Source organism: Pelodiscus sinensis, chromosome 22, assembly GCF_052426305.1.
Source record: "Pelodiscus sinensis isolate ZL-2025 chromosome 22, ASM5242630v1, whole genome shotgun sequence".
NCBI classification, from domain to species: domain Eukaryota; kingdom Metazoa; phylum Chordata; order Testudines; family Trionychidae; genus Pelodiscus; species Pelodiscus sinensis.
In genome coordinates this window covers 26,044,783-26,066,359 of record NC_143073.1, presented here as the reverse complement: position 1 = coordinate 26,066,359, position 21,577 = coordinate 26,044,783, and the positions used below count along the sequence as shown (strand labels likewise).

General features: G+C 55.4%; 1 protein-coding gene across 1 annotated transcript in view; it reads left to right on the top strand.

Annotated features, from left to right (window-relative positions):
• The first annotated feature begins 1,676 nt into the window (after positions 1–1,676).
• Positions 1,677–21,577, top strand: part of LOC142819679 (uncharacterized) — a 52,415-nt gene continuing 32,514 nt past the window's right edge. Inside the window, exons 1-3 of the mRNA XM_089772755.1 lie at positions 1,677–3,963; positions 20,058–20,177; positions 21,412–21,567. Of these exons, the coding sequence (XP_089628881.1) occupies positions 1,677–3,963; positions 20,058–20,177; positions 21,412–21,567 (2,563 nt within the window). The remainder of the gene's footprint in view (positions 3,964–20,057; positions 20,178–21,411; positions 21,568–21,577) is intronic.

The following is a 21,577-nucleotide window of genomic DNA, read 5'->3' as shown; positions in this document are numbered from 1 at the left end:
TCACCACTACCGCTCCCGACACGACCACCTCCGTACTCACCACTACCGCTCCCGACACGACCACCTCCGTACTCACCACTACCGCTCCCGACACGACCACCTCAGTACTCACCACTACCGCTCCCGAAACGACCACCTCCGTACTCACCACTACCGCTCCCGACACGACCACCTCAGTACTCACCACTACCGCTCCCGACACGACCACCTCAGTACTCACCACTACCGCTCCCGACACGACCACCTCCGTACTCACCACTACCGCTCCCGAGACGACCACCTCCGTCCTCACCACTACCGCTCCCGAGACGACCACCTCCGTCCTCACCACTACCGCTCCCGAGACGACCACCTCCGTCCTCACCACTACCGCTCCCGAGACGACCACCTCTGTCCTCACCACTACCGCTCCCGACACGACCACCTCCGTACTCACCACTACCGCTCCCGACACGACCACCTCCGTACTCACCACTACCGCTCCCGACACGACCACCTCTGTACTCACCACTACCGCTCCCGACACGACCACCTCCGTACTCACCACTACCGCTCCCGACACGACCACCTCCGTACTCACCACTACCGCTCCCGAGACGACCACCTCTGTACTCACCACTACCGCTCCCGACACGACCACCTCTGTACTCACCACTACCGCTCCCGACACGACCACATTTGTACTCACCACTACCGCTCCCGACACGACCACCTCTGTACTCACCACTACCGCTCCCGACACGACCACCTCTGTACTCACCACTACCGCTCCCGACACGACGACCTCCGTCCTCACCACTACCACTCCCGAGACGACCACCTCCGTCCTCACCACTACTGCTCCCGACACGACCACCTCCGTCCTCACCACTACCGCTCCCGAGACGACCACCTTCGTCCTCACCACTACCGCTCCCGAGACGACCACCTCCGTCCTCACCACTACCGCTCCCGACACGACCACCTCCGTCCTCACCACTACCGCTCCCGAAACGACCACCTCCGTCCTCACCACTACCGCTCCCGAGACGACCACCTCTGTACTCACCACTACCGCTCCCGACACGACCACCTCTGTACTCACCACTACCGCTCCCGAGACGACCACCTCCGTACTCACCACTACCGCTCCCGAGACGACCACCTCTGTACTCACCACTACCGCTCCCGACACGACCACCTCTGTACTCAACACTACCGCTCCCGACACGACCACATTTGTACTCACCACTACCGCTCCCGACACGACCACCTCTGTACTCACCACTACCGCTCCCGACACGACCACCTCTGTACTCACCACTACCGCTCCCGACACGACGACCTCCGTCCTCACCACTACCACTCCCGAGACGACCACCTCCGTCCTCACCACTACCGCTCCCGACACGACCACCTCCGTCCTCACCACTACCGCTCCCGAGACGACCACCTCTGTACTCACCACTACCGCTCCCGACGCGACCACCTCTGTACTCACCACTACCGCTCCCGAGAAGACCACCTCCGTACTCACCACTACCGCTCCCGACACGACCACCTCCGTACTCACCACTACCGCTCCCGACACGACCACCTCCGTACTCACCACTACCGCTCCCGAAACGACCACCTCCATCCTCACCACTACCGCTCCCGACACGACCACCTCCGTACTCACCACTACCGCTCCTGACATGACCACCTCCGTACTCACCACTACCGCTCCCGAAACGACCACCTCCGTCCTCACCACTACAGCTCCCGAGACGACTACCTCCGTCATCCCCACAACCGCTCTCGACACGACCACCTCTGTCCTCACCACTACGGCTCCGGAGACGACCACCTCCGTCCTCACCACTACGGCTCCGGAGACGACCACCTCCGTCCTCACCACTACAGCTCCTGAGACGACTACCTCTATCATCACCACTACCGCTCCGGACACGACCATCTCCGTACTCACCACTACCGCTCCCGAGACGACTACCACCGTATTCACCACAACCGCTCTCGACACGACCACCTCAGTCCTAACCACTACCGCTCCCGACACGACAACCTCAGTCCTCACCACTACGGCTCCTGAGACGACCACCTCCATCCTCACCACTACGGCTCCGGAGACGACCACCTCCATCCTCACATCTACCGCTCCCGACAAGACCACTTCACTCCTCACCACTACGGGTCCGGAGATGACCACATCCGTCCTCACCACTACGTCTCCCGACACAACCACTTCGGTCCTCACCACTACGGCTCCCGACACGACCACCTCCGTCTTCATCACTACAGCTCCAGAGACGACCACCTCCGTCCTCACCACTACAGCTCCCGAGACGACTACCTCCGTCATCCCCACAACCGCTCTCGACACGACCACCTCAGTCCTCACCACTATCGCTACCGACACGACCACCTCCGTCCTCACCACTACAGCTCCAGAGACGACCACCTCAGTCCTCACCACTACCGCTCCGGACACGACCATCTCCGTACTCACCACTACCACTCCCGACACGACCACCTCCGTCCTCACCACTACAGCTCCCGAGACGACTACCTCAGTCCTCACCACTACCGCTCCCGACACGACAACCTCAGTCCTCACCACTACGGCTCCTGAGACGACCACCTCCATCCTCACCACTACGGCTCCGGAGACGACCACCTCCGTCCTCACATCTACCGCTCCCGACACGACCACTTCACTCCTCACGACTACGGCTCCGGAGATGACCACATCCGTCCTCACCACTACGTCTCCCGACACAACCACTTCGGTCCTCACCACTACGGCTCCCGACACGACCACCTCCGTCTTCACCACTACAGCTCCAGAGACGACCACGTCAGTCCTCACCACTACCGCTCCAGAGACGACCACCTCCGTCCTCACCACTACCGCTCCGGAGACGACCAACTCAGTCCTCACCACTACGGCTCCGGAGATGACCACCTCAGTCCTCACCACTACGGCTCCCGAGACGACAACCTCCGACCTCACCACAACGGCTCCCGAGACGACTACCTCCGTCATCACCACAACCGCTCTCGACACGACCACCTCAGTCCTCACCACTACCGCTCCCGACACGACCACCTCAGTCCTCACCACTACCGCTCCCGACACGACCACCTCAGTCCTCACCACTACCGCTCCTGACACGACCACTTCACTCCTCATCTCTACGGCTCCCGACACGACCACCTCCGTCCTTATCACTACGGCTCCAGAGACGACCACCTCCATCCTCACCACTACTGCTCCCGACACGACCACCTCAGTCCTCACCACTACCGCTCCCGACACGACCACCTCAGTCCTCACCACTACCGCTCCCGACACGACCACCTCCATCCTCACCACTACGGCTCCAGAGATGACCACTTCCGTCCTCACCACTACGGCTCCAGAGACGACCACCTCCATCCTCACCACTACCGCTCCAGACACGACCACCTCCGTCCTCACCACTACGGCTCCTGAGACGACCACCTCCGTTCTCACCACTACGGCTCCTGAGACGACCACCTCAGTCCTCACCACTACGGCTCCTGAGACGACCACCTCCGTCCTCACCACTACCGCTTCCAAAACAACCACCAGGAGCAGTTCCCCTAGAACTACCCCTCTTTCCACTATGACCAGCACCACCTTTCCTACATCCACTCGTAGTTTGTATACAACCACCCGTAGCACCTCAACCAGAACTATCACCCCTATTCCAACTACCACCACTCGCTACACAACCACTCGGAGCTCTTCAACCAGAACTCTTTCCACCACCTCTCGTACTACAACAACCACCCCCAAAACAACCACTACCTCCAAAACAACGTCCACCACCAAAACAACCACCATTAGCAAAACAACAACTGACCCCATCTGTGGAGCTAGCCCAGGTCTTGGGAAATCCTCCTTTGTCCTCTGTCTGTCTCTCCTTACTGGGATCCTGATGATGAATCTATTCTCTTGAATGGCCCAGCTCCCCTTGCTGTATGGGGTTCACGGTACCAGATCCCTGTAAACAAGGATGTGAAATCTGAGCTGCCCCATCTATGAGGCCTCTCCTTGGCGCAGTGGTGATGCTAAGGGGATCCTGTATCACCATGGGGGTGGGGTGCCCAGTGCATGGGTCGCAGTACCTCACTGCCCACTGGAACATCTCTGGGGGTATGTCTACACTACAAAGTTAGTTCGAACTAACGGACGTTAGTTCGAACTAACTTTAATAGGTGCTACACTAGCGCTCCGCTAGTTCGAATTTGAATCGAACTAGCGGAGCGCTTAGTTCGAACTAGGTAAACCTCATTTTACGAGGACTAACGCCTAGTTCGAACTAGCTAGTTCGAACTAAGGGCTGTGTAGCCCTTTAGTTCGAACTAGTGGGAGGCTAGCCCTCCCCAGGTTTCCCTGGTGGCCACTCTGGCCAACACCAGGGAAACTCTATGCCCCCCTCCCGGCCCCGGACCCCTTAAAGGGGCACGGGCTGGCTACGGTGCCCGTGCCAGGTGCAAGCCTGCCAGCACCCAGCTAGCAGACCCTGCACCTGGCACGGCACAGAGCCACCCACCCGATGCCCCCCAGCCCACCCCCTCTTGCCGGGACCAGGCTGGCGGCTCCCGGGAGCTTGCCCTGGACCGCAAGAGGCGGGCACCTTCCTGGGCTAGTGCGGACATCATGGACCTCGTCCACGATCTCCGCACTAGGCACAGGAAAGTGGCCGTCTAGGGCAGGAGAGCTGCCAGCCTGGCCACCCAGGACCAGGTGTGCATGAAAATCAAGGGGGTCCACTGAGACCCCCGACACTGAGCCCTGAGCTTACAATGGCCGTGCTGGGTCAGACCAAAGGTCCATCTAGCCCAGTAGCCTGTCTGCCAACAGCGGCCAACCCTAGGGACCCTGGAGGGGATGGACCGAAGACAATGACCAAGCCATTTGTCTCGTGCCATCCCTCTCCAGCCTTCCACAAACTTTGGGCAGGGACACCACTCCTACCCTCTGGCTAATAGGACTCCATGGCCCCAACCTCCATGACTTGATCTCACTTCCCTTTCAACTCTGTTCTAGTTGTAGCCTTCACAGCCTCCTGCAGCAAGGAGTTCCACAGGTTAACTATTTGCTTTGTCAAGAAGAACAACTTTCTCTTACTAGTTTCAAGCCTGCTACCCATTCCTTTCCTTTGGTGTCCTCTAGTCCTTCTTTATGGGAACTCAGGAAGAACTTTTCTGAATGCACCCTCTCCACCCAACCCCTGCTTTTAGAGACCTCTATCCTGTCCCCCCTCCGTCTCCTCTTTTCTAAGCTGAACAGTCCCAGTCTCTGTAGCCTTTCTTCATCTGGGACCTGTTCCCAACCCCTGATCATGTTAGTTGCCCTCCCCTCTCCCAGCCTTTCTCTTCCCCTCTCCCACCTCCTTTTCCCAGTCTCCCCCAGTTTTGTTCAATAAAGACAGAGTCAATGTTGGAAGAAACGTTATCTTTATTTTGTACATCAATAAGAAGGGGGGCTAGGGAAGGGTAAGTGGAAGGAGGTGAGGGAGGAATGGGGTACGAGCCCCCGATGGGGAGGACTGGGCTGGCTCTGCGGGCTTCTGGGGGTGGAAGCTCTCCTGCAGCCCCCCAATTACTCCCTCTCCCCAGATGGCAGCCTGCGGCAAGTGCAGCCGGGCTGATGGCCGAGTGGTGTGATGTGCCCAGTGTGGGCACTCAGGGCACTCCAAGCCAGAACTTCTTTGCAAGCGGGGCACCCCTTAGAACTGTGTGTCCGGGGTGGGGGTCGGGACCCTTTAAGCGCAGCCCTCGGCTAGCCTGAGACAGCATCTCCATGCTCTAAGTCCTCCTTTTATGCCCTGCCGGCACTGCTTCCGGCCATCCTTAAGCCCTGTTCAGAGTCCACTCAATGTGGACTTACTAGTTCGAACTAGCAAAACGCTAGTTCGAACTAGTTTTTAGTTCTAGATGCGTTAGTTCGAACTAGCTTAGTTCGAATTAACTAATTCGAACTAAGTTAGTTCGAACTAGCGCTGTAGTGTAGACGTACCCTGGGTTTTGGCAAATTCACTAATAAACGAGGATTGGAAATAGAAGCCCCCGTGTGTTCTGTCCCTTTGCCTGCCTGCCTGGCCTGGCCCACTTGAGACCAAAGCTCGGCCACGCGCATTAGCCACAGAAGAGTTTGTTTGTTTTTCTGGGTGTGTGTTTCTCTAGATTCCTGTATCCATTGCTGGGCGTGTGTGACCCCAGCCGCACTGCCCACCCGCCATTCCCAGTCTGCGCCACAGGATCAGTGACACCTCCTAGGCCTCTCAGCAGCAGGGTGGCACGAGCATTAATGACTCGCTCTGTGTAAGCACCACTGGTTGGACGGGGAATCTGGGATCTAAGGAGTTTAGTGAAGGAACCGCTACAGCCGGGCTATAGCCGCAGCTGGGTCTCACGTCAGGCTGCAGAGCCCCCTTGTTCTTATCTCTCGCTGCAATTGCTGTAAGTGTCTCTGCTTGGGACAGTGACCCGCACCCACTCGGTGTTCGGGTAACGCTAGAGTCTCGGGACACTGACGCACAGGGCGTGTCACCCAGGGAGGCCTGTCATGTGTCTTCCCTGGCACACGGCCACACCCCTCTCCAGCGCTCCAGTGGTGCCAGTGCGGGCTCTCTCCCCAAGGAGGGAGGCCCCTCATGGCTGCCGTGCAGATGCCCCCCAAGAGATGGCTCCAGGATGGGAGGAGGAAGCTGCTGGGAAGGCCGGGGGACCCCTTGGAGCAGTGTCCCTGGGAGCAGCCTGGCTGGGCTGTCACAGGCCGTGGGGGAGGGGGATTCTCAGGGCAGGCGCCAATTTCCAGCCTGGTCTCTGGAACGTGACTGGGCTCCTGTCAGAGCATGTTTTCTATACGCTGCTCTCCAGTGACACGTGCGGCCCAGCCCAGCCTTTTAGATCAGGCCCCCAATGTACCAGATGCTGCACACGCACATAGATACAGTCCTGCCATAGAGAGAGAGAGAGAGAGAGGGAGAGGGGTGGAGGGTGAAGATAGATAGATACGGGGGGTGTGGGGATAGATCGATAGATGGGGGGAATGTGTTGGGGGAGTGGCCACAGAAGACCTCTTGGTCCCCGGGTGCTGACAAAGCCTCTGACACTCGTCTCCCTGGACTCTGGGGCGTCTCACCACCTGGCCCGGTTAGGCCAGACCCCCTGGTCTCCCCAGGCAAGGCACCGAGCTGAGAGCCCCGCCCCCTGAGGAGCAGCACAGACACTGAAACTCCTTCGGTCTGAGGAAAACGCAGGTCTGAGCCCAGTTTGCAGGGACCCCTCCCCGAACGGGCTGAGAACCCGACTGATCCTCCCGGCCACCCGCTGCAGCACTGACAGGCGGATGCGCACACCGATCGCTCCCCGGTAACAGTCATTTACTCTGGGCCTGGCGGTCCATGACTGCGACTGTGCTCAGGACAAGCAGCAGGACACTGAAAGCTCAGCACAGACTAACCCTCCAAGCCAGGGAAGATGGTTCCCCGAAGTCTCTGGCTCAGTCTCCTGGCAGGGCCACGCCGGCCCCAGACCAAGACTGGAAACTTGGCACCTCACAGCCTCCTTCCAGGCGGGAATTCTTTGGTACTACGCCCGCCCTGCCACCTGTTCATGCCGCCCAGAATCACGTTTGATTTTTTTGCAACAGCGTCACACTGTTGGCTCATATTTAGCTTGTGGTCCACTCTGACCCCTAGATCCCTTTCTGCAGGATCCTTCCTAGATAGTCACTTCCAGTTCTGTATGTGACACGGATTGGTCTTTCCTAAGGGGAGCACTTTGCATTTGTCCTTACTTTATCCTGTTTATCTCAGAGCATTTCTCCACTTTGTCCAGATCAGTTTGAATTCTGACCCAACCTCCAAAGCACTCGCAACCCCTCCCAGCTTGGGATCATCTGCAAACTTTATAAGCAAACTCTCTATGTCAATAGCTAAATTGGCGAGGAGCCCTGTGGCACCTTATAGACTAACCGAAGTGTAGGAGCATAAGCTTTTGTGGGCAAACACTCACTTCATCAGATGCATCTGACGAAGTGAGTCTTTGCCCACGAAAGCTTATGCTCCTACACTTCGGTTAGTCTATAAGGTGCCACAGGACTCCTCGCTGCTTTTGCAGATTCAGACTAACACGGCTACCCCTCTGTTAATAGCTAAATTGTTGATGAAGACATTGCACAGAACTGGTCCCAAACCAGATTCCTGCAGAACCCCCCTTGGTCTGCTCTTCCAGCCTCACTGTGAACCATTAATAACGACTCTCTGAGAATGGCTATGCAGCCAGTTATGCACCCACCTTATGGCACCCATCTAGGTTGGATTTGCCTAGAAGGTCGCGTGACACTGTATCAACTGCCTTACTAATGTCTAGGTATCCCACATCCACCACTTCCCCTTCTCCACAAGACTCGTTATCCTATCCCAGAAAGCTCTCACATTGGTCTGACGTGATTTGTCCTGTACAAATCCAGGCCGGCTGTTACTTAGCAACTTATTATCTTCCAGCTGTTAGCAGATGGATTCCTTAATTACCTGCTCCGTTATCTGCCCTGGCACAGCAGTTAAACTGTCACTTTGTCTCCAGTTCTTTGTGCCCAAAGGGAGCGACGCCTCCAACCGGCACCATGCCCGTCCTGCGGGGCTGTCACCCTCTCATCCATTGCAGTAGCCCAATAGCCCCAACAAAGGGGATGGGACCTTTTGCATCGACTTCACGGAGCACTCGGAGAAAGGGAAACCCTGCCGCTCGCCACAGTTCTGGGAGCCTCAGGCAGGCCCCAGGGAGCAGGGGAGACCTAGGGCCAGACCGCCGGGTCAGCCAGTTCAATCCTGCCTTTTGTACTCAATAAAACCACTTTTGTTTGTTAACAAACCCAGTGTGAAGAATCGTTCCTTGAGGGGGAAGAGCTGGACACGTCTCTGCTTCAGTGACAAAGAGGGGAGTGTGCTATGAGCTAGCTCTGTGTGAACCCTATACGGACTGGGATGGATTGACCTGGGGTTCTGGTCCCAGTGGGCTGTGCACTTGGAACCTTGGATGTGTTCCTTTGACGGAGCCTTCCCTGAACCGAGCCGTGTTGAGTGTCTGTGTCACTCGGCAGTGGGCTGGGACCCCAGCGCTGTGCCAGGGCTGGAGGGCCTGGCTCAGCTGACAGAGACGGGGCATCCCAAAGGCAGGTCGGCAGGCTCCGTGGTGTTTCCAGCCCAGCAGGTGACAGTCCCAAGGGAATCTCTGTGACCCATCCCATCCCAGTGGCGCAGTCAAGCAGGGTTGTGTGTGGCTTCTGCCCTGGGTTCTCGCATTGAGTTTACACGAGTGGCAAGTGCCGTGGGTGAGAACAGCCCAAGCAGCTGTTGGTTTGGTATTCTCTGTTGGCATCAGATTAGGACTTAGTGTGTGAGGCTGCTGCCTGAGGCTAACTGAGCTCTGGGCTTAAAAGGACTCTACCCTCATCCCGGACAGACAGTTCTCAGGGTTCTCCGCTTGCTTGTCTATCTCGCTGAGGAACAGCAAAGCAGTCCTGGCTCGGACAGCCCTGAGTGCCCACACTCGGGACACCACAGCACTCGGCCACATGGAGCCAGAGCTGCTCCTGGGCACGCCAGTGCATCTCGTGGGGTCGTTGCCATCAGCCCGGCTGCATTTGGTGCAGGCTGCCATCTGGGGAATCTATCGGGGGGCTGTCAGGATCCAGGAGGCCCTACGGGAAAGCGTCCACCCCGAGGAGCCCTCGGATCCTCCCCAGTCTTCCCCACCAGGGGCTCGTGCCCCATTCCTCCCTCACATCCTTCCACTTACCCCGCCCTAGCCCCCCTCCTGATGTCAAATAAAAAGACACGTATGTTCAAAAATAGAAAATTGGTTTAATGAACAAAACTGGGGGGGGGGGGGGATTAACCTCTGGGGAGACTGGGAAAGGAGGTGGGAGAGGGGAACAGAGAGGGTAGGAGAGGGGACGGGGAAACCTGGAAGGAGGGAGCTGGAAGGGGGAAGCAAGGGGAAGAAGGGGGAGGGGAAGCTCAGGGCTCAGGTTTGGGGGGTCTCACCGGATTAAACTGACTTTCATGCAAACCTGCTCCTGAGTTCGCATGTGGCCTTTGGTGGCCAGGCTGGCAGCTATCCTACCGTAGACGGCCGTGTTCCTCCGCCTACGGCTGAGATCATGGAAGTTGGGGGCATCCCCCCTAAACCTGAATAATGTCCATGATCTCTGCCCTGGACCAGGAAGGCGCCCGCCTTCTCCAGCCCCTGTCAGGCTGCTGGGAGCTGGCAGACTGCTCCTGGGGAGCAGTCGAGGGCTGGCTGCCAGTGGCTTGCTGGCTTATGTTTTGGAGCCACAGGGTCAGGGGCTCTGGTGGCCACTGCTGGCTCTGGGCTGGCAGGCTTGGAGCTGGCAGGCACTGTGGCCAGGGTCTACCCCTTCAATGGCTGCGGGGCTAGAGGAGAGGAGAGTAAGTTTTCCTGGTTGTGCCCAGAGTGGCCACCAGGGCTCCCTGGGAAGGGCTGGAGGCCCCCTATTTCGAATTAAGTGTCTACATAGCACTTAATTGGCGTTACTCCTTGTAGAATGAGGTTTACTAAATTTGAAATAAGTGCTCCACTATTTCGAAATAAATTCACACTGTTTGGCTCTGTAAACGCTATTAAAGTTAATCTGAAATAATGGCTGTTATTTCAAATTAACTTTGTAGTGTAGACATATCCGCAGATGACACCGGAAATCTCCAGGGTGCTCTCTAGAAGGGCTGGGCGGAGCAAGGCGGCTTAGGTGAGCCAACCGGCAGATCTGGTAGATGAGTGAGTCAGGGACAGGCCTGGCAGGCATAGAGGGACGTGCAAGTTTGTTCAGGAACAGCTCCTGGATGTGGCTACAGAATGAGCAGAAGCACTTGCTGCCTGTGCTGATCAGTTTGACCAACGGGAGACAGCTGGCTGGGGTAGATCACAGGCAGGGGGTGTCAGTTTGGTGGGAGGCCAAGGCCCCGCAGTAACCTAAGAAGGAGGGTGGAGGGAGGCCGGGCCTTCTCCTCCCCAATTCACTCCCCTGTTCCCAGCCCCAAGGCCCCTGCACAGCCAGAGGAGCCCAGATGGGCTGTCACCAGGTCTCACTGAGCGCGAGGGAGCAAATGCCCAGGGCTGAGCAGGTAACTCATGGAAATGCTGCTCCCCAGAGCACGGGGGTCCCCAGGCAGCAGCCACTGGGCACACTGGGTTGAGGCAGGTCACTGCGCAGCCAAGCAGGGAGCATCTGCCTGCTGCCCGAGCGCATGGCCGGGAACTCCAGGGCGAGGGACACGGGGGCCGAGATTTCTGTCATTGAGGGCACCTGAGTAACAAGAAGAACGTTCTGCTGGGGAAATAGCAGAACTAGGATTGGCTGGAAGCTGTAAGATCCCTGCCCTTTTCGCTGTGGCACAAGAGGGAGGAGCCGGGCTGAGTGCTGCTGTGTCACACGATGTTACACCACTTCTTCTGGGAAATGACTTTATGATGCGGCTTAATCCATCCGAAGGGCTGTCGGCAACACGAGGAAATGGGGCTGAAGACCAAGGAGGGGAAGGCGAAGCCAGAGAGGCGGTTGAGGAAATCTGGGAGTGTCTCTTATTCCTCTCCAGGACTGTGACACATTTGCCACAAGGATGGAGGAAGCCAGCCCGTCTATGGACATCTCTGGGGGAGGGGACACGGGAGATGTTCTGCCTAATAGTGGAGGGGCCGTCCAGGCTGGGGACTGCAGGGGCAGTTGAGCAGGGGGTAGATCCTGCCCCAGCCTGCACAGAGACATGTCTCAGACAGGGGCCTTCAGGGGGAAGTTGGGGCCCAAGGAGCTGCTATGGGCAATGAGGACCCCAGGGATGTGGTAACTGGAGGCCGGACCAGTTTGAAGGGGGAGGGGAACCTGGCTTCCCAGGGCAGGGTCTGTCCTGGTTGGGAGTTGGACAGGGGGGACGCAGGCCCTCCCTACTCTACTACGTCCTCGCCCAGGGCCCTAGCTGTGGCAGTCCTGGCTGCTCCTGGGGTCAGCGGGTATCTGTCCCGCAAGACACTGACCCATTCTAGGATGTTAGGAGAGCAGCCTGACAGCCGTCAGCTTCCCTTGGGCCATTTCCTAACTCCCCCTCAGCACCTACCTGGCTCCACACCGGCTGCTGGTCCTCGGGGTCGTGGTAGTCTGAACCCTTGGGCAGGGGTGTACAAGGTCTCCTCTTCAGAGCCAGTGCCCGGCAGTCCAGGTCATTCCTCAGCCTCTCTAAGGTCCTCAGGCCCTCCTGGATTCAAGCTCAGGGCAGGCCTTTGCTTCCTCCAGCTGAGACCCTACTGAGCTCCTGGGCTGGGCTTCTATGCTCTCTGCCCCACACCTGTGCCTCTGGGGAGTTAAAGGGGCAGGATGCAGCTCGGCCCATCTGGGCTCGGAGAGGGGTTCTTCCCCCTCGAGGTCAGAGAGTGGCATTCCTTGATCACTACAACCCCCCCTGCTTAAGTCCAGCTCCTGGTCTGCAGGGCTGGGCACTTGAACCTCCCGCACTGGGACAGACAATCAGTGCTGGCGTTCTCCTTCCTGGCTCGGTGCTGTGCGGTAAAAGCGTAGTGCTGCAGGGCCAGGGACCATCGCTTTACCCTGGCGTTGGAGTTGCTCGTGTTGTGCAGCCACTTGATGGGGTGTGGTCCGTAACTAGTAGAAAAAAGTCCCCAAGGAGGAAATAGCGTAGGGCTTCGACCTCCCACTTGATAGCCAGGGCCGCCTTCTTTGACCAAGTAGTTACGCTCCCTAGGGAAGAGTTTCCTGCTAATATAGACAACGGAGTGCTCCTCCCCATCCACCTCCTGAGAGAGCACCGCCCCCAGCCCCAACTCCGAGGCGTCTTTGCACGATGAAGGGACGGTTGAAGTCTGGGCTGAACAGGACGGGTTCTCTACACAATGTGTCCTTCGGGGTCTGGAAGGCCTTTTCACAATCAGGGGGCTCCCGTACACTCTGTGCACTATTCTTGGTCAGGAGATCCGTGAGGGACGTGGCGATGGCCACAAACTGGGGCACGAAGCTAGTTAGCCTGAGGAACTGCCGTACCTTCTGCTTTGTGGAGGTCACAGGATACTGTTATATGGTCTTTACCTTGCTGATGAGGAGGTGCGCCAACCCCCATCCTAACCAATACCCCAAATAAGTGATCTCCTGCAATCCGATGCGGCATTTCTTGGGATTGGCAGTAAGGCCTGTGTCCCAGAGTGTCTGAAGGACGGCCGCCACTTGTAGGAGGTGTTCATTCCAGATACAGCTGTAAACAACCACATTGTCTAAGCAGGCTACTGCATAGGCTGGATGGGGGGCTCAGTAGTTGGTCCATCATCCTCTGGAAGGTAGCTGGGGCCCCATGAAGGCCAAAAGGCATCCGGACTAAATGAAACAGGCTCTAGGGGATGGAGAATGCCATCTTCTCCCTCGAACCCTGACTCAAGGGGATCTGCCTATTCAACAGGTCCAAGGTTGTAAGATATTGTGCCGTTCCGAGACAGTCAGGCAGATCTTCTGTTCTAGGCACTGGGTACGCATCGAACTTTGATATCTCATTGATCAGACGTCAATGAGAATCTAATACTACCCTTGGGCTTTGAGACAAGAACCAGAGGGCTCCTCCACTCACTTGCAGATCTCTCAATCACTCTAAGGTCTACCATAGTCTGGACCTCACTCTCCACGGTCTCTCTCATCCGTCTTTGTAGGAGGCGGGTCCCTTCTTGCACTATTTGGCTGGGAGGTTTCAGAATGGAATAGGTTGTGACTGTTGTCCGGCCAGTGAAGGTGGTAAAAGTGTTCCTAAAAGCTTATATCAATTTTTGAACCTGCTTCCACTGACCTTCAGACACTGGGTCGCCCAGCTGGGGTCCTTCCTCCTCGGCTAACTGTAGTACCTGCGGTCCCAGTGCCAGGTCCAGGGGATGCGTAACCCTTCACATGCTTGCCATGGCTTCAGAAGACGGACATGATAAACTTGTCACTTCTTCTTCTGATCAGGCTGGTGGACTTCATAAGTAACTGGGCACATCCGGCAGGTGATCTCATATGGGCCCTGTCATCAGGCCATGAGCTTTGATTCCTCCGAAGGGAGTAGGAGAAGCACCCGGTCCCCATGCTCCAAGGTCTTTTCCAGGGCTTTCTGGCTGTAGTATCTTACCTGGGTCTCCTGGGTGGCCTGAAGGTTCTCTCGAACCAGGGCTCCTGCTCAGTCCAGCCATTCCTGCAGTTGTAAAACATACTGTTGCAGGCCCTGTACGTGGGGGGGGGGGGGGGGGGGTTTCCCAGGCTTCCTGCATCAAATCGAGCGCCCCACGGGGCTAACGCCCATAGAGGAGCTTGAATGGTGAAAAGTGGGTGAAGGCTTGGGGCACCTCACGAATAGCCAGTAACAAGGGCAGAAGGCGTTGGTCCCATTGCTGCATATTGGCAGGAGGAAACTTTCTCAACATCCCCTTTAAGGTGTGGTTGAATGGTTCGACCAACAGATCAGTCTGGGGGTGGGAGACCAAAGTCTGTAACTTCTGTACGCCCAGCAAGGCACACACCTAGCGAAGAAGCTGGGAGGTGAAACTGGTCCCCTTATCTCCCAGCAACTGCCGGCGAAGCCCCACCTAGGCAAAAATTTTCACCAGCTCAGAAGCAATAGTCTGTGCTCCAGTATTTCAGAGTGGAAAGGCCTTGGGAAACAAAGTCGCATAGTCAAGCAGGACCAGAACGTACCAATACCTGGCTTTGCTTTCCAGTAGCAGCCCCACTGAGTCGAGGGCGACCTGTTTAAAGGGGGGTCCCTACTACTAGAATGGGAACCAGGAGGGCTTTCTGGACCCGGTGTACACAGCCAGCTAAGACTCAGGGCAGGTGCTGCAGCAGTCCCTCACCTCTTGGTAAATACCTGGGCCTCCGGGGAGTTAAAGAGGCAGGATGCGGCTCAGCCTACACGGGCTTAGAGAGGAGTTCTTCCCCGTCGGGGTCAGTGAGTGGCCACCCCAGCTCACTACAGGACTAAAACAGATTGATCTGGGGTTCTGCTCCCACTGGGCTGTGCACCTGGGAGCTGCAATGAGTCCCTCGAACTGAGCCGTCCCCGAGACGGGCTGTGTTGAGTGCCCCTGTTTCTCTGCCGAGAGCTGTGACCCCAACTCTGCGCTTGGGCACGAGGAAGCTGGAGAGGTTGGCTTAGCAGCAGGCAAAAAGGCAGGTCGGTGGGCTCCATGGCCCTTCCGAGGGGAGGTCTCTGTGTGACCCAGTCTGTCACATCCCCACCCCTCCCCCCTTGTATCCCTCACTCGTGTTTTCATCCGGACCTGCCCCGGTGGGCCTGGCCAGGTTCCTCAAGCTTGAGCCACATGCCCAGATCCTTGATCCCTGCCAAGCTGAGTCACTGGGCCCCGGCGGGGCACGTCGCCCACTCCGGTCCCTGTCTTTGCTCACAAGCAGGGTGGTGCTAATTACCCTGAGGCTCTTCGAATGAGCCATTCTGGGTTCCTAGGAAATGGATGGCTGGGTGCCCACAAGGGATCTCAAACGTGGGCTGAGCTGGGTGGCACCTGGGGAGGGGCAGCGCCCCTACATTGGTATTTAACAGTTGATAAGAGGTGGCTCTCAGGTGAGGGGATGAGATTCACAGAGGTGACAGACACCGAGGTGAGTCGGGAACTCCAGAGAGACCTGGTCAAGGTGGGCTCAAGGGCAACAGGATGGCAGATGAAATTCAGGTTTGGTTGCGCGTTGGGGGATGGTGAGTTTGAAGTGCCCAGGACTTGGCAGGTTCTAATTCAACCGAGGGGAGCCAGGGAAGGGACCCAAGTGTCCCCGGAGGAGGAGCCGTGCTCACCTGGGCTCGCCGTGCCGCTGCAGAAGGGAAAAGCCAAAAAGGACATTTGGCTGCCAGAGGGGATGGGGAACTACATGGAAATACTGCAGTGCCCTCTCCGGACCAGTAGGATGCTTTTGCCCTGAGGTGGGCAGTGCCGGTTGCCCCGTTTCAGAAGGGATAGCACAGATCTGGAGTCAATGTGGATGGGGGAGGGGAAAACCGGTCCAGGGTAGAGCCCTTCAGCCAGACTGGAATCCTGCCGGTACCACCGGCCTCGCTGCTACAGTCGTGGGAGCGGGAAAAGGTGCTTTGCTGTGGTGGTTGCTGGGTGGGCAAGAAGAAGAGACTGTGGGGCCACGGGGCAAAGCACATGACAGCAGCTTGTCAGAAATGTCAGCAAGAGAGAGCAAGTGTTTTCCTAAAGAAAGGTTTAAATACTAGAATGTGAGGAGGGGGTGGGAAGAGAGTTGAAGTCCATTAGAACAGCAGTGAAATGACTTTTTACATGCAAGATTTCATCCATATTTTAGTGGTAAAAATTATGTCTGAGGAGTGTGTGTGTGTGTCTCTGTGTGACTGCATATCCAGTATATTAACCAAACTCGTTTTTGAAGTAGCATGATGGACTATGTCTCCTGTGGGATTAGAGAGCTAAGGTCTTTGCAGGCAGGCGCAAGGATAAAAATTCAAGAAACAGGGTGGAAACGTGTAGGATTAAAATATAGTCCCATGCGGGGCTCTACTCCCAGGACTCCTGTTCTGTTATTTGTGGGAATATCTGAGGCATACTCCGGGGGGAGAAATTCTCCAGTCATATTTTTCCATCAATACAGGATTGAGGAAACTGAAAATTTGCACAAACTAGTGAAAAAAATTGTTAAAAAAAACCTTGAAAAAAAGCGACATTTCCAGAATTCGACACTTCACTTTTTCCTCCTCTCAAGGTAGCTTTTCTTTTCAGAATTGACTGCAACATTGAAAAGCATTAGAAATTGGTGTCATTATAAATGTCTGACAATGAACCCAACCGCTATGACGTTTGGCTTTTCAGTTAGATGAGAAATGTGGTCAACACAGACTATTTGCGGTCAAAGATTTTAGAACTGCCAGGGAACCAGAAATCAAGTATTTGCTCAGGTCTGTTGCCGGGTGCTGCCTCCCCTTGAACTTCCAATTTCGGACGTAATTCCCTTTCTAGCCCAATTTTGTTGTGACTCTCTCCTGCTCCCCTCCGGCAGAGCTCGCTGCACCAGCCGTGAGAAGGCTCCGTTCAGCTCCCAGCCCGGCCCCAGGCTCCTCCCAGCACCATGGGGGTTTCCTCACTTCTCTGCCTCCTCCCTGCTCTCCTAGCGACAGCCAGTGCCCAAGGTGAGTCGTCCACGGCTGCAGCCACTTAACCCTCCTGGCCTTCATCCCACGCACTCAGTCCATTGAGGTTGGACATACGTCTAAAAGACGAATCCTAGCTCAAGTATCAGACATGACCTGGATGTCGGAAAGGCTGAGCCAGAGTCTGAGACCATCAGAGTGGCCAGACTGGGTCAGACCAAAGATCCATCTTGCCCAGTGTCCTGTCTTCCCATGCCAGGTCCAGAGGGAGTGAACAGAACAGAGAATCATCAACTCATCCCTCCTTTGTGTCCATTCCCAGCCTCTGACAAGCAGCGGGTAGGGACACCATTCTCACCCAGCTTGGCTAATAGCCATTCATGAACCTACATGAATGTATCTACCTCGTTTTGAATCCAGTTAAATTCTTCACAACACCCTCTAGCAAGGAGTTCTACAGGTTAACTGTGTGTTGTGTGAAGAAAGGCTTCCTTTTTTTGTTTTAGGCCTGTTGCCTTTTAATTTCATTTGGTGACCCCCACCTCTTGTGTTATGCAAACAAGTAACTTTTCCTTATTCACTTTCTCCACCCTAGTCATGATTTTATAAAATTCTGTCATATCCCCCTCAGTCTCCTCTCTTCTAAAGTAAAAAGTGTCAATTTTATCAGCAGCTCTGTGAGATGAGGGCGTATCATGGGTTATACAGTGGCAATATGAGATTCTCTTTCATTTTGCATTTCCTTTTCAATCATTCCCAACATTTTTTTTTGCTTTTCTGATGCCGCTGACACCGAGGGTATGTCTAGACTACATGCCTCTGGAGACAGAGGCTTGTAGATTTGTTTACCCGACATAGGGAAATGAAGCGGTGATTTAAATAATCGCCGCTTCATTTAAATTTAAATGGCTGCCAGGAAATATATCGGGGAGGTCGACAAATGCCTTTGATGTCGACTGTGGAGCGTCCAGACTACCGTGCTGAACCAACAAACAGCTGGTCGGCAGAGCGTGGCATTTAATTTAAATGAAGCAGCAATTATTTAAATCGCCGCTTCATTTCCCTATGCCGGGTAGGCAGAGGCATGTAGTCTAGACACACCTTATGTGAACTGTCCACATTACTCCAAGATCTCTCTCTGGAGTGGGAACAGTTTGTTTACTCCCCAGCATTTGACACGTACAGATTGGATCCTATTTCCCAACAGGCATTCCTTTCAACTGATCAGCATGAACATTCCACTGCCATCACCTAGTTTGGTGCGATCCTTTGGACGCTCTTCACACTCTGCTTTGGGCTTCACTATCCTGAGCAGTTTTGTATCATCTGAAAATGTTTTCCCCTCACTGTTTACCCCTTTCTCTAGATCATTTATAAATATGTTAAATAGGATGGGCCCCAGGATAGACCCTTGGGGGACCCCACTAGTTCCCTCTCTCCACTCGGAAAACTGACCATTGATTCCTACCCTTTGTTTCCTGTCTATTAGCCAGTTACCAACCCATGAGGGCGTTCCCTCTAATCCCATTGCAGCTTTCTTTGCTTTGGAGCCTTTGCTGAGGATCCCTGTCAAAGGTTTCCGGAAATCCAAGCACACTGTAGCCACTGGATCCCCCCAGCCACATGCTCGTGAACCCCTCAAAGCGGTCTCACGGATGAGCCAGGCAGAATTCCCCTTCACAGAAAACCTGTTGGCATTTCTCCCCAAGAAATTCTGTTCATCTCTGTGTCCGACTGTTCTGTTCTTTCCTAGAGTTTCAACCAGTTTGTCCAGTACTGAAATCAGCGAACTGGCCTGTAATTGCCAGGTTCACCTCTAGAACCCCCTTTAAAGATTGGGGTCACATTAGCTCCCCTCCAGTGCTTAGGTACAGAAGCTGATTTCAAGGCCACGCTACACACCACAGTTAGCAATTCCCTAGTTTCACGTTTGATCCTTTCAGAACTCATGTGTGAGACCATCTGGCCCTGGGGACTTGTTTATGAGTTTGTGCCAAAGCCGCCTCTAATGACACCTCCGTGTGGGACAGTTCCTCAGATTTGTCACCTACAAAGAATAGCTCAAGTCTGGCTGTGCAGACAGCTGTGGCTGGATTGTCATAGCCTGAAAATCTCAAGAGAGTATGTCTACACTAGCCCTCTAGTTCGAACTAGGGAGGCTAATTTAGGCATTTGAAGTTGCAAATGAAGCTCGGGATTTAAATATCCCGGGCTTCATTTGCATCTTCCTGGGCGCCACCATTTTTAAATCCCCCTTAGTCCGAACTCCGTGCCCACGGCTACACGTGGCACAGAGTAGATAGTTCGAATTAGGATCTCTAATTCGAACTACCAGTACTCCTCGTGGAGTACCGGTATATTCTGACTTTTTCTACCGGACATATGGTGCAAATACTGGACGGTCCAGTAGAAAACTGGACACCTGGCAACCCTAGGAGCGGGACGTTGTTTGTTCACAACGTCAGCCTGGGCCCATTTGCAGAAGCTTTCCCCGTAGAGGTGCCGACTATCATTTCAACTGTCAGGAAGGGTCTCTGAATGACTGTTCTTGTAGGTTTGGTGGCTCAGTGCAACATTCAGGGATGTGTTGAAATAATGATGAAGTTGTTCCATGAATTGTCCTTCAGACTCTTTCTACAGAGGGGCACCACATTTGCCTATTTCTAGTTGTCTAGGACTTCCCGCGACTGCCACAGTCCCTGGCCTGGATACTGCTGCAGGCCCTGTCATTGAAATTGTGCAGTTGCGGACGGTCCCACAGGCGATTGGACCCATTCTTGTTTGGAGCAGGGGGAGACTCGGGCTCAGGGACGTGTCCGAGCGGACACTATTACCCCAGTAAGAAGGAAACACTCGCTCTTCTTTCTCCAGCAGGGACCCTGACATGCAACGTGTGCTTGGGCCCAACGGAGGCCTGCGATGTGGCTCCAGGCACCTGCCAAGACGACCCGGCAACAGGTGGCTGCCTCTCCATGGCAGAAGAAATTTCCCTGAGTAGGTGACGTTGCCTTCACCCCTGGCACATCTTACTCTGTCTCCGTCCCCACCCCCGCCACCAGAGCCACCCCAACACCGCTCCTCCTGGGCGGGGCGCTGGGTCAGTTCTGGCAACGTTCCAGTTGCTGATGCAGCAATGGACAGGCCGGGCACCTGGTCCCACTGGTCAGTTGCAAAGCTCCCATTGACTTCAGGGGACTGATTTCACCTCCTGGGAACTACTGATGGGATTTCATCCATTGGGCTTTCAACCCCACACAGGCCGGCTGCACAGCACTAAACGTAGCTCCATCGGGTAGAAACGCACTTTCTGAGGGGGGTAGAAAAGGAGACTGGGGATGGGATCCCTTGGGCCCTGCCAGCCGCTCCCAAAGCCCATGTGATGCCATGGGCCACCTCCTCAGGCCTGGGGCCCTTCCTTTCAAGCTTTTTGCTTGTTCTTAGCATGTAAAGTTAAGATCATTTTCCCCTTCAACTCGGAGATGCCAAACAAACCTCTCCCTGTTCAACCTCCCCAAGTTCCTCAGGCCGGCAGATTTCACCAGTTCCCTTCAGTTCCCACAGTTTGTCCTTTGACATGGGAAACCTGAGTTACAGACCCAGTTTGGATCATTCTACCATTGACTAACGGGACTGAATGGCCCTTCCCGTAGGAATGATGCGGAGCCCCCACCAGATTTACCGGGATCGGTCGTTATCCAGCCGCATGTCTGCCGACCTCCCTCCTTATTCATTCCCCACCACGCCCACCTGCCTCTGAGCCTGTTCAGGACGTTTTCCCAGCACAGTCCCCAGTGGGTTTATTCAGGCTCTGGCCTCACTGAGATTAATGTGGCCGGGACCTGAGATTGAACCCTCACAAACAAACCCTTTAGCCTCAAACTACCTGACCCAGTGTGGAGTGAAGTTTAGGCCTCGGTTTCTCCTGAGCATCTTGAATTGTGCACCCCAGGATCCCAGCCAGGGGCGGGCCCATCCATTAGGCAAACTAGGCGGTTGCCTAGGGCGCCAAGTTAAATGGGGCACCAAATGGTGGTGCAATGTCATTGAGGGGTTTGGAGGTGGGGGCGCTGATTGCATGGTTCGCCTAGGGCGCCAGTTTCTGGCAGCTCGTCTAGGGCTGCCCCTGATCCCAGCAGCAACACAAGGAGGTGAAATCCCCTCCCTACCCTCTCCCAAAGGTCCCTCCCAGACTCACATTTTCTGTTTTGCTTTTATGTATGTGACGAAGATGGGACAAAGCAGACGTTCTTCTCCAAGCAATGTCTCAGCAGCTATAACAGTGACGTAAAAGGCCCCTTCTCTTTCACCGTGGGGAAGGACCAGTACGTGAGGATCAATGTCCTACAATGCACCACAGATCTGTGCAACTCGGCCGCACCTCAAGGTACGTTGTG